Source organism: Tenrec ecaudatus, chromosome 4 (genome assembly GCF_050624435.1).
Source record: "Tenrec ecaudatus isolate mTenEca1 chromosome 4, mTenEca1.hap1, whole genome shotgun sequence".
In the NCBI taxonomy this organism is placed as follows: domain Eukaryota; kingdom Metazoa; phylum Chordata; class Mammalia; order Afrosoricida; family Tenrecidae; genus Tenrec; species Tenrec ecaudatus.
Window position 1 is genome coordinate 64095575 of NC_134533.1, and position 18294 is coordinate 64113868.

The following is an 18294-nucleotide window of genomic DNA, read 5'->3' on the forward strand; positions in this document are numbered from 1 at the left end:
ATGAGGAAGGAAAACATCACCAGCGTTAGTGAGTTCATCTTGGTGGGCTTCCCCACAGCCCCTTGGTTGCAGATTTTGCTCTTCCTCCTCTTCCTCATCACGTACCTATTTGTGTTAGTGGAGAATTTGGTCATCATTCTCACAGTATGGGTCACTGGGTCCCTGCACAAGCCGATGTACTATTTTCTGAGCACCATGTCTTTCCTGGAAGCCTGGTATATCACGGTGACCGTCCCCAAGATGTTGACTGGATTTTTGCTTCACCCCAATACCATCTCCTTCTTGGGCTGCATGATCCAGCTATACTTCTTCATTTCACTCGCCTGTACTGAGTGTGTGCTTTTGGCTGCCATGGCCTATGACCGGTATGTGGCTATATGCTGGCCTCTTCGCTATCCAGTCATGATGACCACAGAGTTCTGTGTTCAGCTGACCATCAGTTCCTGGGTGAGTGGCTTCACCATCTCTATGGCTAAGGTATACTTCATATCTCAAGTCGCTTTCTGTGGCAAGAATACCTTGAACCATTTTTTCTGTGATGTGTCCCCCATTCTTAAACTGGCTTGCACGGACTTTTCTATGGCCGAGATGGTAGACTTTGCGCTTGCCATCATCATCCTGGTGTTTCCCCTCTCAGCTACTGTCCTCTCCTATGCTTTCATCGTCTCCACCATTCTGCGCATACCCTCAGTCAGTGGGAAGCAGAAGGCCTTCTCCACCTGTGCCTCGCACCTTACTGTGGTAGTCATCTTCTACATGGCGGTGATCTTCATGTATGTCCGGCCTCGTGCCATCGCTTCATTCAACTCCAACAAATTGATCTCAGCCATATACGCGGTCTTGACTCCCATGCTCAACCCTATCATCTACTGCCTAAGGAACCAGGAGGTCAAAGACGCCATCAGAAAGACCATGACAAGTGGCCAAGATGTTTTCTTAAGAGATTCTCTTCACTGAAGAGACTTGGTCATTCCTTTTCCTTTCATTATTACTGACAAGCTAAAACAAAACAAACACAAAAAGAAATACTCTATTCTGGGCAAGTCTAAAATTATAAACATGTAAACTTAGCGCAGTAATTTAGGGTGCGAGTACAAGGAAAATTCCTTTTATGTCCTTCATCAAACATTTCCTTTGATAAAGCAGTGAGGAAAATAGTCACAACTCTAAGAAACATGCTGTAAGAAAGCCTTGCGGATTTTTTTTCCTTTTTATTTATTTATTTATTTTTTAATTTTTTTAACAATTTATTGGGGCTCATACAATTCTTTTCACAGTTCATACATATGCATACATCAATTGTATAAAGCACATCCATACATTCCCTGCCCCAATCATTCTCAAGGCATTTGCTCTCCACTTAAGCCCTTTGCATCAGGTCCTCTTTTTTTTCCCCCCCTCCCTCCCCATTCCCCTCTCCCTCATATGCCCTTGGTAATTTATACATCGTTATTTTGTCATATCTTGCCCTATCCGGAGTCTCCCTTCCCCCCTTCTCTGCTGTCCTTCTCCCAAGGAAGAGGTCACATGTGGATCCTTGTAATCAGTTCCCCCTTTCCAACCCACTCACCCTCCACTCTCCCAGCATCGTCCCTCACACCCTTGGTCCTGAAGGTATCATCCACCCTGGATTCCCTGTACCTCCAACCCTCATATGCACCAGTGTACAGCCTCTATCCTATCCAGCCCTGCAAGGTAGAATTCGGATCATGGTAGTTGGGGGGAGGAAGCATCCAGGATCTGGGGGAAAGCTGTGTTCTTCATCGATACTACCTCGCACCCTAATTAACCCATGTGCTCTCCTAAAACCCTCTATGAGGGGATCTCCATTGGTCGACACTTGGGCCTTGGGTCTCCACTCTGCACTTCCCCCTTCATTTAATATGATATATATATACATATATACATATACACATATATACACATACATACACACACTTATATATATATTTTTTGCATGATGCCTTATACCTGGTCCCTTGGGCACCTCGTGATCGCACTGGCCGGTGTGCTTCGTACATGGTAGACAATGGTGGAGGAGGTGGGGAAAGGAAAACAAAAGGATGAATACAAGGAAGAAAAGGGTAGTGGGGTCATGGGGCATTAATCCACCCAAGGGGAGGGTATTGTTTATATCTCCACAGGGAAAGTGGGACCAGACTTCAACCCAGTGTCGCAAGGTGTGAATGCAATATCCCGGCGTGGAGGAGGGAACCGGTGGAGAGGTCTGGGAGGCTGGCCCCAGCACCATAAATTAAGTGGATTCCTGCCCCTCCCCCGAAAAGAATTTGTTCCAAAGGACGACATTGACTCTGCAGCTCTGGGAGATGGACATATTTAATCAGAGCACACGGGAGCAGATGAAGGGGCAGGAGGAGAGAGTGGAGCACAGCCTGGCCCACCAGGCCGTGATGATGATGTTCCTGAGTAGAGCAGCCAGTCCACAGAGAGAACAACATGGCTGGCCCCACTATGAGACATGATGCCCTTCAGTGACTAAGGGCGATACAGGGGACAGCACCGGAGACACAGTGTGGGAATTGCACCTGACCTGATCCCACCACACCGAGGCAAATCACTGGGGGAGTGCAGTGGAACAGCAAGGGAATGGAGTGGCAAGGTCCCCAGGGAATGCTGAAAGTGGACTTTGGGGCCAGGGCGTGGTGCCCCAACAGACTGGACTGGAAAACGCTCCTAAGGGCCAGCAAACGATCCCTGAACTAACTACAAGCTTTTCTCTTGTGAACTGTTTTGTTCTGTTCTTTGTCAGTGGTTTGTTTTGGTTGTTTTGTTGTCTGGTTGTATACTGTTGCTTTGTTTTCCTCTGTCTAGTTTTCGTGCATGTTAGTGACTCCACAGGTCTGTCTGAATAGGACAGGCTGGATGAACTATCTGGAGGAAAAACAACGGGACCGACAGTTTTGGGGGGACTTGGGGTGGGGGGGTAGGGGGGGTAAGGAAGTGGTGTTAACAAACCCAGGGACAAGGGAAAAACATGGGACCCCAAATGGTAGAGAAGTGGGAGTGGCAGGCCTGGTGGGAAATGATCAAGGGTAAGGTTGCTTAGAGAAGAGGTATACTCTAGCCCAGGTGGCGATGAAGCATGGTAGTAGGGCAGGAGGAAAGTCAAGGGAGATGGAGGAAAGAGCTAGGAGTCAAAGGGCATTCATGGAGGTCTAGACAAAGACATGTACATGCAAATATATATAGGAGGATGGGGAAATAGAGCTATGTGTCTATATTTATAGGTCAAGTATTAAGGTGGCGGAAGGACCTTGGGCCTCTACTCAAACACTCCCTCAATGCATGAATACCTTCTTTTATTAAATTGGAACTCTACGATGCTCACTCTCCCGACACAACGGCTGGAGCCAAAGTGGGTGAACAAGTAAATGTGGTGAAGAAAGCTGATGGTGCCTGGCTATCAAAAGAGATAGTGACTGGGGTCTTAAAGGCTTGAAGATAAACAAGCGGCCATCTAGCTCAGAAGCAACAAAGTCCACATGGAAGAACACACCAGCCTGTGTGATCGAGTGGTCCCAAAGGGATCAGTTACCAGGCATCAAAGAACAAAAAATCATATCATTGACTGCACACCTCCATGATAGGATCGCTGAAGACAAATGGGTGCATAAGCAAATGTGGTGAAGAAAGATGATGGTGCCGGCTATCAAAAGAGATAGCGTCTGGAGTCTTAAAAGCTTGAAGGTGAACAAGCGGCCATCTAGCTCAGAAGCGGATTTTTTTTTTTAAATGAAGATGTAAAGGAATAACCTCTAACTGCCATTGAGTTAATTCTGGTTCATAGTGACCCTACAGGACCGAGTAAACTGCCCTCTGTGAGTTTCTGAACATCTTTATGGAAGTAGAAAGCCTCCACTTTCTCCTCTGGAGCGACCGGCGGTTTCAAATCTTGTGGTTCGCAGCCCAATCCACTATGCCATCAGGACTCCTTTAAGGAATAATCAGGTATTATCAAACTGATTTTCAGAGTTGTGTTGGTGAGATTTTTTAATCAATTTTGTTTTGTTTTGAAAGTCTTCTCATCACCCTGGGCGCCTCAGACAGTATATGCTGAACGGCCCGAACAAATGATGGGTGATTTGAACCCTTCGGCGCCATTTTGGAATGAGGACCTGGTGCTTTGTGTGCTTCTATAAAGATTACAGCCAGGAGCACACATGGTACTGTTCTACTCTAACACACGGGCTGGCCACGGGTCAAAACTGACTGGAGGGCAGCCATTTGGGGATGAGCTGGTTTTCCTCTACCTGAAGTGTGGTGCACAAAAGAGGCTCTGCTAGTCAAGTTTCACACGACGACCTGCTCAGTGCTGCTGAGCGAGCGAAGGAACTCATTCCTTTTATAATCAATTGACTTCAGTGACAACTCATTCTAGTCACTTTGCAAAATTTAGCAAAAAAAGAGAAATAGCCGTCTTTCTGTCCCTAATAGAGACACTATGGAAAGCACATATTTAATTTTCATGTTTTCTCATGGCCGTGAGAAAAAGATTATAATACCGTGTTTAATTGTTGGAACATCTACATGCAATCTACCGATGAAATGACCAGGAACCAGACCCTAAGTGAAGTCCAGTCCTTCGTAGATAAGGCAAGCACTGGCACTGACAGAAAGCTGACACCTTTCTCTTGGACAATCCGTGGCCTGTGAAGGGTGTCCCTGGAACCTACTGCTTCTCCTTTCTTTCTCTTCGATTTGGAAAGGCAGATGCAATACCCTAAGAAACAAATAGCGTGCGCTCTTATTTGAGTAAAATAATAAAATATATGAAGAATTTAAGGGTAATAGGTATATTGATTTATTATAACACTTTGAAAACACCATCTCTCATATTTTAATTAGACTATTGATTTATACAACATAATTTGTTTAGACTTTTTACTTCTTAAATTCATGTCTTACCATATTAAATTTTTATATAACTGATAAGATTATTATATTTTATTATTTTAAATCACTTTATTGGGGGCTCTTACAGCTCTTATTACAACCCATACATCAACCGTATCAACATATTTGTACATATGTTACCAACATTGTTTTCTAAACATTTACTTTATGTTTGAACCCTTAGTATAAGCTCCTCTTTTTTCTCTCTTCTCCAAGATTATTTTATTTTAGTTTTATAAGATTAAGATTATTTACAATCTGTATAGTTCTAAACTTATCTCAACCTGTTAGAAAGTCTCATTAGTTTAAGCTTAAGCACTGTATATTCTTTTTAACAGCTTTATCAGCACTTCATCCACATGTCATACAATTCAATAATTCAATCAAATCAAGAAGCGCTGTACAGTCATCATCAGTCAATTCCAGAACATTTTCTTCTTCCTTGTATTCATTGTAATAACAGTGTATATTCTTAATGAAATATGACATGTTCCTTTGGTCAAATGTAGGGTTTTAAGGCATGACCTTGACAGGGGCACTGAAACTCTATAAGCTGTTCTATCTTGGATCATATAATTTCATGTAACAATGCTTGAATGTTCTAGTCTTTTTGTCAAAAGATAGTACTATTCTGCTGTGAATATTTTTGCATGACAATCTTTATCAATTGCTAAATGGACACGGTGGGCTATTTTGAAATCTCACAAGATTATTTTTATTCTTAAAATCATTTCATTTCAGTTAAGCTGTCATTAGAGTCACTCATCATTATAACCTTGACTACCCTCTCTTCTTGTAGCTTGATATTCCTTTCCTGATCACACCATCTGTTTTTCTGCTTCGGTGATTCATTTATGTATGTTCACTTGACTTAGGATTCTTCTGCTTAACTGCCCACCTATTTTTTTTAATGTGGACAGCATGATCAGCTAGCCTCAAAGTAGGTCTCTGAAACAGATGAGTATTTATGACTACTACTTCAACTCTGCTGTCCATTAAGGTAAACAAGATCATCTCGTTTTTTTGCAATTAAATACTATCCCTTGACTATGCCATGCTAGGATCCTATTATCTCAGTTTCATTTAGAAGTCTCAGTTTGATGATAGCAGTGAGCTTTAATATCCATCCTATCTAGACGAGTGACTGCAGAACTCTTCCATGATGCTGCGCTCGCCACAAAAATGGTTTCTAACAGTTGTTGTGAAAAGTGTGTCTTCTGGATCTTCTCAGGGTGAATGATCAGGGTTATATGATAAATATACCTCAACATTCCAATCCCCTTAAGCCTCTGGAACCTTGTTGCATAGTCTTCTAGGGTAGTTCTGACATTTCAGCTTGATTTGTGTTGGCCACTTTGGGGTCTACGTTTCAGCCAATCCACAAAATAAACAGATAAAGGGTCCTTTCTAAACCCTTGAATAAAAACAGTTAAGAATTTCTGCTTAGTGTGCCAACAATAAATCCAGCCATACCCAACTTTATGTTCCTTCCACTACCGACCCACATCCTTAATATCCATGCCCACACATTCCCCAGGTGTCTGTTTATATAAACAGGGACATCTTGCTGTTCTTTTGGTTTATAGTGAATCTCCTCAAAGACCATGCACTGTGCCTCAGCTTTGGGGCTACTGTAACTTAAGTTTAGTTAAGTTCTGAAAGCAAAGGATGATTGTAAGCATTAATCAATTCATAGTTATTTGCAAGTCAACTCTCTTGGGGGAGGTTATTATAAGTTTATGCAAAGGAAAGAGGCCTTGGTAACACAAGGTTAGAACATGGCTGCTAACCAGGAAATCAGTGGTTCGAACCAACCATGTACTCCACAAGAGGAAGATGTGGTAGCCTGTTCTGCTAAAGATTTACACTCATGGAAATGCTATGGGTGGTTATTTAATGCCCATCAAGTTGGTATAGACTGGACTAAAATGATAAGACAGGTAAGGGATAACTCCTCAGATAGGGTGAACAGCTTGCTTTCATTGGCAAAGAGGAATTGGCAGCATTGAGGGGTTTAATATTGCCAGCTTTTTTGGCACCCGATCATACATCCACATTCCAATTTTCAGTGAGGTCATGAATCAGAGATGACTTTAGGGTAACCAGTTTGCTTTTATTTTTTTTGTTTTAATTCCTTCCTTATTAATGCCTTCACTTTATTTATTGTTTAACAGTTTCATTAACATATAATTAACATATCATACAATTCAATCACATCAAGAAGAGCTGTACAGTCAACACCACTATCTGTTTTAGAACATTTTCTTTGTTCTTGTACTCATCCTTATTAGCTTTTCATTTCCCCCTAACTCCCCCTGCCATACCCCCAAGAAGCCGTAATCCAGTGACTGTCTCTTTCGATTTACCTATCCTGGATCTCGTATAAGACTCCTGGTGGCATAGTGGTTATGCATTGGCCGCCACCTGCAATGTCAAAGCCACCAGCCAGCTCTGTGGGAGAAAGACCAGGCTTTCTGTTCTCGTAAACAGTTACAGTCTCACAAGCTCTACTGTACCCTCTGGGAATGCTATGAATCAGGACTCACTGGATGACAGTGGGTTTTAGAGTTGAGGGTTTCATATGCAGAAAACCATTGAAAATAAATAATAACAACAATAACAGGTAAAAACTTCCATCAAAAACCCCAGAAAATAGTAAAAACTTGGAAAATTTTAAATAGATCAAATGGTCAATCAAATTAATAAGGTGTTAACTTCTAACATCACCGCTTCTGCAATCATCCACTCTTTAATGCACTCTGCCTGATGGCACGGCTAGTCACATCCCTGAGCCATGGTCAGAGAGAATTCACCATGCGTATTTCCCCTTCAATTTGTTTTTCACTTAAACAATTTTAAAGTGAATCAAAAGGGCAATCAAATGAAAAAATACTACATTTTAACATAACTACATCTGACATAATTTACAATAATGGCCTCACGTTAACAGAAACCACCTCGGGAAATTGAACATTAAATTTGTATTACAATTCTCTCATTGTCAAATGAACTTCTGGATTTGGTTTTAGAAATCTCAGCTCTGAGGTTACAGAGGAAAATGAGTCTTATTACTTTGTTTGCTTCATTTTCAATATTAATTTAGAAGCCTTCAGGTCATTTATACATAATTTAAAACCCCAAGGTCACCCTTCTCTTTGCCACTTTCTCTAGACATGTAGGACCAACAGTCAATCCCTTTTTTAAAAAAAAACATTTTATTAGGGGCTCATACAACTCTTGTCACAATCCATTCATATACATACATCAATTGTATAAAGCACATCCGCACCTTCCCTGCCCCAATCATTCTCAAAGCATTTGCTCTCCACTTAAACCCTTTGCATCAGGTCCTCTTTTTTTCCCCCTCCCTCCCCACTCCCCCTTCCCTCATGTGCCCTTGGTAATTTATACATTGCTATTTTGTCATATCTTGCCCTATCCGGAGTCTCCCTTTCCCCCCCCTTCTCTGCCGTCCATCTACCAGGGAGGAGGTCACATATGGATCCTTGTAATCAATTCCCCCTTTCCAACCCACTCACCCTCCACTTTCCCATCATCGCCCCTCACACCCTTGGACCTGAAGGTATCATCCACCCTGGATTCCCTGTGCCTCCAGCCCCCATATGCACCGACAGTCAATCCCTTTATAGTACTTAGTTGCACTACAGTCTTTTAAAACACGAACAGAGTCATCATCTTTTATGACTATTTGACTAGGACTATCTAATGGTGGTATTTTGCCTAGTTTTGTCACTACATTATACCATGGACTATTAATGCCCTTAATTCACCAGAAATGCTTTAGTCTAAATAGATTAGACAAATAACTCTAGACAACCTCACTAATTCAAAAATCTTGTCCTTAATATAATCCTCTAGAACCAATTACAGTACCGAGGAAAAGTTAATTGAGATTTCTTGCAATTAATTGAAGTGCAAGAATGTGAATGTAGACGGCGTCTGCATACATTTCTTAACATGCATGGCCACATTATAGGATAGCAAATGTGCTATGCTGCCCAGTGTTCTCAAGTTAGGTTACAGCACCCAGTCCTTTTTTCCCCCCAACAGTTTTATGGGCATATAATTTGCATATCATACTATTCAATAATTCAATTACATCCAGAAGAGTCATAAAACCATCACCATAATTAATTTTAGATTTTACCCAGTCTTATCGCTGCCAACATGGCAGTCAGATGTCACTATCATTCACTCGGCCATCAAGAGGCAATTGAATGCCAAAATACCTCCTTCTCTACTGCCTTCTGAAGTTGGACATTTCTTTGGAACAGGGTTACTTCCTCTTTTTAACAAGGGAAGTCTTATCACTGCCTGCGTCTCCAATCTGCTGGGACACTGGATAATCCCATGGGAAATCTCAGTGTCTTCTGTTTGAATCTGGTTATTGTTCATTGTTCCTGAGTTGATGGTTGGAAAGCAGATGGCTCTCTAGGACTTTCAAGACTGTGGCCGTTGGGAAGCCGATCACCAGGTCTGTCTCTGAAGCACCATGGGTAGTTTGAATCACCAGTCTTTTGGCTAGTAGTGGAATGGTTAACCACCTATGCCACCGAAGGACTCCTTAAATAGTCCTAGTTGGTTAATAACCAGAGTGAAGTTTCTAGAACTCATTGCAGTGAAGGAGAGCATTTCAGAAGTTTCAGAAGCATTTCAGAGGGAGGTAAAAAAAATCTCCTCTCTACTGGTCATGAGTGTCTGGGTTTAAGTAATTTAAGGCATGAATTTCAAGAGGGACTAATTGGAATTTGGGAAAGTTCATCATATATGCTTAAAATTGGTAAACATAGTAAAAGTAAGGGTCTTAAACTGTGTCTTAATAAATAAATCATTGGAAAATTGATTTTCTATAATTTAACCTTTATGAAGTAGCCAAAGAAGTCTCCTTAAACAAGGTGATCAGACTGCTATGCCTGATTAACTCATCTGCAAGAACTATCTGAAATAATTGCTAAATTAATATATTGATGTATTAATTTACTATCATTCTAGAGCAAGGTTGTTAGGAACTACCAATGAAGCAATATTGGCACAGGTGTTCTCAGTCACTTCCCAAGAATGACATTTATTATTTTTTATTAAATACATTTATTGGGGGCTCTTACATCTCCCATCAAAATCCATACATTCATTCATTGTGTCAAGCACCCTTGTAATATGCTGCCATTGTTTTCTTTAAAAAAAAATCCAACATTTTATTGCAAGCTTGTACAACTCTTATCACCATCCATACATCCATCCATTGCGTCGAGCATATTTGCACATTTGTTGCCATCATCATTCTCAAAACATTTTCTTTCTACTTGAGTCCTTGGTACCAGCTCCTCATTTCCCCCCTCTCTCCCCACCCTCTCTCAGGAACACTGGATAAGTTATAGATTATTATTTTCACATCTTACAGCATCCTCTGTCAACCTTTACCTACTTTTCTTTTGTTAGGCCCCCTGTGAGGGGGTTATATGTTGTTGCTCCTTTTGATTGATTCCCCCCAAGAAAGAGCTTCAGATGTGTGGTAGACACAGAAGTTCTTTCCATGGCTGCCTTGATCGTAGAGGGAACCAGGGAAAGGGATAGCTATCCTCTCCTTAATGTTTTCCTCCCACTTGAGTGGAATTGCAGTCAGAGTTTTTGGTGCTGTGACTCAGCACATATTCAGTTTCTGAATGAGAAGCGATGGCCTTTTATGGAAACAACCACACACTTTCTACATACCATATAGAATAAGCATTAAATATACACTCAACTTTCTCTTAGAAATTAACCCTTTATCCCTAATTCATATAGATAAGATATATGTAAAGAAGAGAGAGTAGGTGGTGTGCCCTCATTGAAACCATGCAAATTCGCCTTCTTTGAAAACTCCAGATGGTCTAGGACCTTCTGAATTCAGCGGGGAGCTGTCTTAACTAGGTCTCAATATGCACAAATTACACTTCTCTTTCCCACTACAATGAAAGGAACGTCGAAACTTCATTTTCCACTATTGGATCTACTGTGCTTAGCACAGTTCCTGCACATGGTAAAAATTAATTATTTTTAAAATTCATAAATGAGGACGGATTCAAGATGGCGCCCAGGTTGGCAGCCCTTGCCGGGAGCTCCAAGGCGAGCAGTGAGCTGGATGGCCAGGAGGCCGAGTGGAACGATTCTGATGATTAAAGGGACCCCCACGACTACCTGGAGCAATTCCTCTGCCCACCTAGCGGGCTACCCTGTCTAGACCCTCACAGCCACGGCTAGACCCCCAAACAGCAGCTGTCCACTCACAGCACTCAACTAGGGGAGCGGCTCCCTTCGCGCAGTTTCCCCTTCTCCATGTGGCGGCAGACCAGCTGTCAAGCAAGGGTTCCTCCCATTGTCCACCCGGGCCCCAGGGGCCGACATAGTTCACCTGCAGTAAGTGGGTCACCTGAACCCTTCCCCCCTCATTGCCTGGAGCTCCTCCACCTCTGCAATAACTGCGTCTGACCCAGCGTCCTACCTGTTACCTGAGAAGCTGCGGCACCCCAGGAGGTTCTCCCCCAGACCCAGCAGAGCCATGCCAAGCAGCGTGCACCCCCGGCTATGCTCTTCTAGAACCTGCAGGGCCGTGTGAAGTGGCGGTGCCCCCAGCAGCCTTCACCTGGAGCCGGAGGGGCCACATGAAGCAGTTCACGGCCCAGCGACCCTTACTATGAGCCAGAGGGGCCTGGTGTGGCTGCTCAGCATCCCCACCATCCCTCCTGAACCGTGAGTAGTAGCAGGCATTCATTCTTGGTCCAGAAGGCACTCCCCCCACTCCTAGCCTAGGTAGAGAACCCAGGGGATCAATGACTTGGGCCCCACACCAACCACTGAAACTGCTCACAACTGCTGGCCACTGAATTGCCATGGAACTCTTGCCTTCAAGGCAGAATGACCCGCCTCTATAGTAGGCCACAGGCAGACATCTGAAAGCATCCTCTCAGCAACACAGAGAAAGATCCCAGTGCCCCTGATCTCCCAGAAACATGGTGCCTACCTCCACAAAAGAGTCAAGGAAGCATTAGCAAACCTCATCACTCTCAACTAAAAACAAGAGAAAAAACACAATAGCAGAGTTAGTGACTCTTATAGAAGAATCAGATATGGATCTACCACAAAAAGAAAATTGCAGACGGCTGCTTGGAATAATACAGGAGTTGAGGGAAGCGATGCAGGATAAGGATGTAATGATAGAGGATATGAAGTTCACAATTGAGGGGATGAACACGATGATAGAGGCGATGAAGTCCACGCACCAAAGAGAAATACAGGTGTTAATGGATGAGGTGGCAGAATCTACACACAAGATTATAGAATTTACAATTAGACTTGAGGAGGCAGATATCCATATCAGTGATCTCAAAAACACTCAGAAAGACCTCAGCAAACTAGAGAGACAGTCAAATAAGAAAATAAAAGAGGCAGGAGATAACCTGAGATCAATGACAGATATTTGAATAATTGATCTACCCGAGCAGGACACTACAATCAAGTCTACAGCAAAAATAGTGAAGGAATTCCAAAAGCAAACATCCCACCTTAATGAATGAGAATCAAACAGTGAGAACATCAACTAGACTAAGCAGAGAGGACATCAATTAGACTAAACCCGAAGAACTCACCAAGACATCCTTTACCCTGACAAATTATCCTCTAAGACAGATGGGGAGATTAGGGACTTCCAGGAGAAGGGAAAATTAAAAGAATATTCTATAAGACAACCGACCCTGTGGCAGATACTGCCCGACTCAGTATGGTCAGAGGATCAACATCCACCAAGCACAAGCAAAAGACCACCATATATCCAACTCCATCCAGAAACCAATGTGCTGACAACAAGTTCCAAGATAACAGGGCCTCAGAGGGGAAAGAAGACAAGAATGAAGCCCCACACACTAACACAGCGCACTGATATGAAGGGAGATAGGAAAACACCCAAAGTACAAGATGACAACAATGAATCCAGAGATCTTGATAACAACACTGAATTCTGATGGCCACAATTATTACATTAAAAAAGGCTTCAAGATGGCTTAGAAAACATAACCCCGCAATCTGCTGCCTGCAAGAGACACATCTTAAGTGCACAGACAAAAACAAAATATGAATAAAAGGTTGGAGTAAAGTATATGAGGCAAATAGCAACTTAAAAAAACCAGGGGGAGGGGCAAGCCTAATCTCTGATAAAATGAACCTCAAGGTTCAAACTATAAAAAGAGACAAGGAGGGATACTAAATAATTCTCAAAGGATCAGTAAATCAAGAAAGAGTAAGCATATTGAATATTTACACCCCTAATAATGGATTGGCAAATTCGTCAAACAGCTATTCAAAAGATGGAAAAAGAAACCACAGATTCAACAATCATAGTAGGGGATTTTAATGTACCACTATCACAGAAAGATAGACCACTGGGAAAGAAGCCTCAGCAAGGAGGCTATAGACATAAACAATACAATTTGGCAACTGGACCTTATAGACATTTATAGAGCTTTCCCTCTAAATGCCAAAAAAAAAATCACATTTTTCTCAAGCCCACATGGCTAATTTTTGAGAATAGATCACTGCTTGGACACAAGACAAGTTTGAGTAAACACATAGAGATTATACAGACGTCTTCCTCAGATCACCATGCCACAAAGCTGGAGATTAACAAGCGGACGACCAGGAAGGCAAGAGCAAACAATTGTATGATGAATAACGATCTCCTGTGACATGAATGGGGACTGGCCCAGATTAGAGAGGAGGTTAGAAAGTTTCTAGAAACTAATGAGAATAAGATTACAAAATATCAAAACTTATGAGATGCTGTGAAGGCAGTTGTCAGAAGTAGCTTGATAGCAATAAGGGCACATATGAAAAGGGAAGAGAGACCTATGATGGATACACGCTCACGAGACCTTCTGCAACTAGAACAGAGTCAACAGAACAACGCCTCCAATAGCAAAAGAAAAGAAACAATGAAAATCAGGGAAGAGTTAAACTAGTGGGAAGACAAAAGTACAATGCAAAATGAAAGGATCATCACAATTGACAGACCGCTGGTGAACCCAAACAAGGAAAGAAAGGAGCAAACATCATTAGCCAGGATGAGGGATGAAACAGGAGGGAAAAATCACAACAGACCCCAAGGAGATTAAAAGGATAATCACAAAATATTATGAAGGACTGCATTCTAATGAATTAAAAAAACATGGAAGACATGGATAAATACTTGGAAAAACAATCCCTCCCTAGATTATCCCAGGCAGAAGTCAAGAACCTCAACAAACCCATAGCGAAAGAAGAAATATATATGGTCATCAAGAAGCTACCAACAAAAAAGCTCCCGAACCAGACAGCTTCACAGGGGAATTCTACCAAGAATTCAGGGATGAGTTGATACCTGTCCTCCACTAAGTATTCCAGAGCATAGAAAAGGATGGCAAACTCCCAAACTCATTCTATGAAGCCAGTATAACTTTGATGTCCAAACAGGGCAAAGATCCCACAGGTATAGAGAAATAGAGACCAATATCTCTAGTGAACACAGATGAAAAAGTCCTTAACAAAATATTGGTCAATAGAATATAAAAGTATATGAAACATATTATCAACCATGATCAGATCAGGTAGGATTCATCCCCAGGATGCAGAAAATCTGAGAACTCCTCAAGAAGAAGGACAAAGTTATAGGACTAGCTTTACCTGATTTTAATACCTACCACATAGCCACAGTGGCCAAAACATGTGGAAGTAGCATAATGACAGATACTTAGACCAGTGGAAAAGAACAGAAATCCCAGAAGTAAAACCATCAGCATATGGACAGCTGATCTTAGATAAGGGCCCCCAAAGCATCAAGTGGCAGGTGGATGCCCTCTTTAAGAACTGGTGCTGGAAACAATGGATATCCACATGTAGAAAAATGAAACAAGATATATATCTCATCCCATGCACAAGAACAAACTCAAGGTGGATCATAAACCTAGCAGTAAAACTACAAATTGTCAGGGCCATCGAGGAAGGAATCTGGACAAACCTAAGGACCTTGGACCAGGGAATACATAGACTAACTGCAATAGGGAAAGGAACACACACAGATGAACCTGAAATTGACAAGTGGGATCTACTAAGGATAAAACACCTGTGTGCATTGAAAGATTTAAGGCAACCCATAGACTGGGAGAAGAATTTTAGCAATGACACAACAGACAAAAAGGGCTTATAACTAAAATCTATAATACCCTCATGGCCTGCAACAAGAGGAAAACCTTTAACCCCCTGAGAAAGTGGGCAAAAGGACTGAAAAGAAACTTCACTAGGGAGGAGAACCATCTGGCCAATAATCATATGAGAAAATGCTCTTGATAATGAGCTATCAAAGAGATGCAAATGAAAAAAACCATGAGATACCATTTAACACCCTTGTGGTTAGCCCAAATCAGAAGTTCAGAGAGAAACAAATGTTGGCCGGTGGCCATGTAGATATGTACTGCCTCTGTGGAAAGTGGTCTGGTGATATCTAAAACAAATGGAAATTGATCTACCTTATGACTCAGCTATCTCTCTACTGGGCATATTCCCAGATGAGTCAAGAAATAGACCACAATCAGTTGTCTGAACTCCAATGTTTATTGTGGCACAATTCACTATAGCAAAGAGCTGGAAACAACCTAAATTTTCATCAATAGGTGAGTGGATCAGTAAACTCTGGCATATACACACAATGGAGTACTATGCATCCCTAAAAATCATTAATGATCACATGAAACGTCATTTCATGGGAAGAGTTGGACACAATTGCTGAAGACTAAATGGGTGCATAAGCAAATGTGGTGAAGAAGGCAGATGGTGCCCGGCTATCAAAAGATATAGTGTCTGGGGTCTTAAAGACTTGATGTGAAATAAGCGGCGATTCAGCAGAGAAACAACAAGCCCAAATGGAAGAAGCACACCAGCCTGTGTGAGCATGGTGTGTCATTGGGACCAGGTAACAGTCATCGGAAGGCCCTTAACAATCATATGGTTAAGAACCTGGGGGATTGGAGAAGAAACCTAAAGCCCCCCTGTAGATAATGGAACATCCCCCACAAAAGGGTCATAAGGAAGGGATGTGTCAACCAAAGTGCAGTAAAGCACTGATGAAATGCACAATATTCTTCTGGTTCCTTGAGGCATTCACCCCACCCCACCGCCCCCACCATGATCCCTGTGATTCCTCTCACTTTGGACTAGACTGGAGCATGTACACAGCCATAGACAAGAGCTCATGACACATGCAACCCAGGTGCAGAAATGGGAAGAGAGATACCAGATGGGAATGGTAAACAGCGGGGAGGAGGAGAAGAGGGGGGAACCGATCACAATGATCGACACATAACCACACACACCCCTCCAGGGGAAAGAAAAATGGAAATCATGGGGGAAGGGAGGCAGTGGTCTGTGTGAGAAATGAAAAAAATAATAATTTATAATCTATCAATGGGTCCCTAGGGTGTGAGGGATGGGAGGAGGAGAGAAAAAGAGGCACTGAAACGAGAGATTCAATAGAAAGTAACTGTCTAGAAAAGAATGATGGCAACATATGTACAAATATGCCTGATACAATTGACATATGGATTGTAATAAACATTGTAAGAGCTCTCAATAAAATGATTTAAAATTTCATAAATGAATCTCAATATCAGAAAGAATTTGGAATGAATTAAAGTAGGGACCTTCAACAAAGAGCCCTAATTAGTTTAACTTCACAGATGTAACAGGACCACAGGAACACATACCAATAAGCACATTTTATGTATTTGCAACCTCATAATCATTACTTTATCTTCAAAACACATTCAGAATCAGATCAAGTATTACTTCTTTCATTTCCCTTCCCTAATCCATCATCAGCTCTTCCTGAAGCATTGTAAGAGTCTCCAAAGAAATCTTGCTTCCTTTCTTGTCTCGCTAACAGAGTAGCTGGAAAGATCCTTTAAAATCATAAATTAATGTTTCGTCTGCACTCTGAAGGCTTCCAAAGTGCCACAAATTCACTTAGTAAATCTGAACTCTTTATCATTTTCTATAAGCATGTACACTTGATTCTTTGGCCTCATGTTCTGAAACTCCCCAGCTCATGCGCTCTGTCTCAGTTAGTTTGGCTTCCTGCCTGCCCTCCTCCATCCTACCTCAGGGCCTTTGGACTGCCTGTTTCATCTGCCTACAGTGCTTTTCAAGTGTTTTCTCAAAGATCACTGACCACCTTATTTAAAGTTGCAACCTATCTCCATATCCTCTATACCTTGCCTTTTAAACCTTTGTCTTTGAAAGAAGCACAGAGAACTTGTTTCCAGATCCCTGGCTCAGCACATAGTGACTGTGCCACTCCACTGCGAGGACCCTCTGCCCTGGATGGCTGGATGGCCGATGAGATAGTGAATGCATACAATGTGCTTGTATGTATAATTTATTTACAATTTTTTTCTCTCCAGAATAGAAGATTCCTGTTGGAAGGTAGCTTTCTCCAACCCACCCCACAAATGCCATATTTTCAGTTCCTTATACCTAGCAAACAATATGTAAATTGGCTGAGAAAATTCAAAAATAAAGCGCATAGGATGATTGAGTGAAGTAAACGCCCCAAACCCTGTGTCAGTTTCAGTTAATTTGCTCTAACATTAACTTATATTCAGTGACAACGCTAGGGAAGGACTAGAGCGTCCTTTTTTCACTGTTCTTCTAAGACCCCCTGAAATGTTACCACCCACCGTGACATGGAGGGCTGAAGGGTACTGCTGAAGCGCAGTGACTATGTGGTCAGTCAGGGATCTGGACATATGTCCCCCATGCTTCTTCTACAGGCCAGCTTCCCAGGCCTGGGAGCTCATTTATTGAGCGAAGAAAGCAGAGATAGGCAGCTAGGAATCATGCTCAGGAGACTTATTAAAATCCTGCTTCCTGGACCAGCATTTGTAAGGATTTCCCTTTAATTGAAGCTGCTGAGCAGAGGACCTAGGCCTTGCGATCAGGTAGGAGACAGAAGAGAGTCCCCGAGGACAGATGTCTGGCTCACTGTGGACCCCGGGGACAGCAAGAACAGCACTGCAGGTTCTCTGCTGGGCTCTCTTCCTGATTCTTCGCACTTGGGTTTCCCCTTTTTCTCAGCTTTACCTCCAGCAGCCAGTAGGAGTGGAAACCTTTTAAAATATCTGAGCCTTGACCGTGTTCTGACAACTGCTTCAAAGCTAGACAATTTCCTCAGAGGGTGAGGAGACTGAAGAGGCAGCTCCTCTGTACACCCCACCTGAGATAGGCAGTTGCTTGTTCTCAGAAGTGTGGACCATTCGAAATCAAGCAGTCTACATCCCCTTCCATTCTCTGTGAGGGTCT

At 42.3% G+C, this 18294-nt stretch overlaps 1 protein-coding gene across 1 annotated transcript; it reads left to right on the forward strand.

Moving 5' to 3' along the window:
• Positions 1-11094, forward strand: LOC142445844 (olfactory receptor 6B9). Its single transcript, XM_075547722.1, has 3 exons — positions 1-919; positions 9555-9598; positions 10990-11094. Exons 1-3 carry the CDS (start codon positions 1-3, stop codon positions 11092-11094), a joined length of 1068 nt encoding a protein of 355 aa, XP_075403837.1.
• Positions 11095-18294: the final 7200 nt, after the last annotated feature.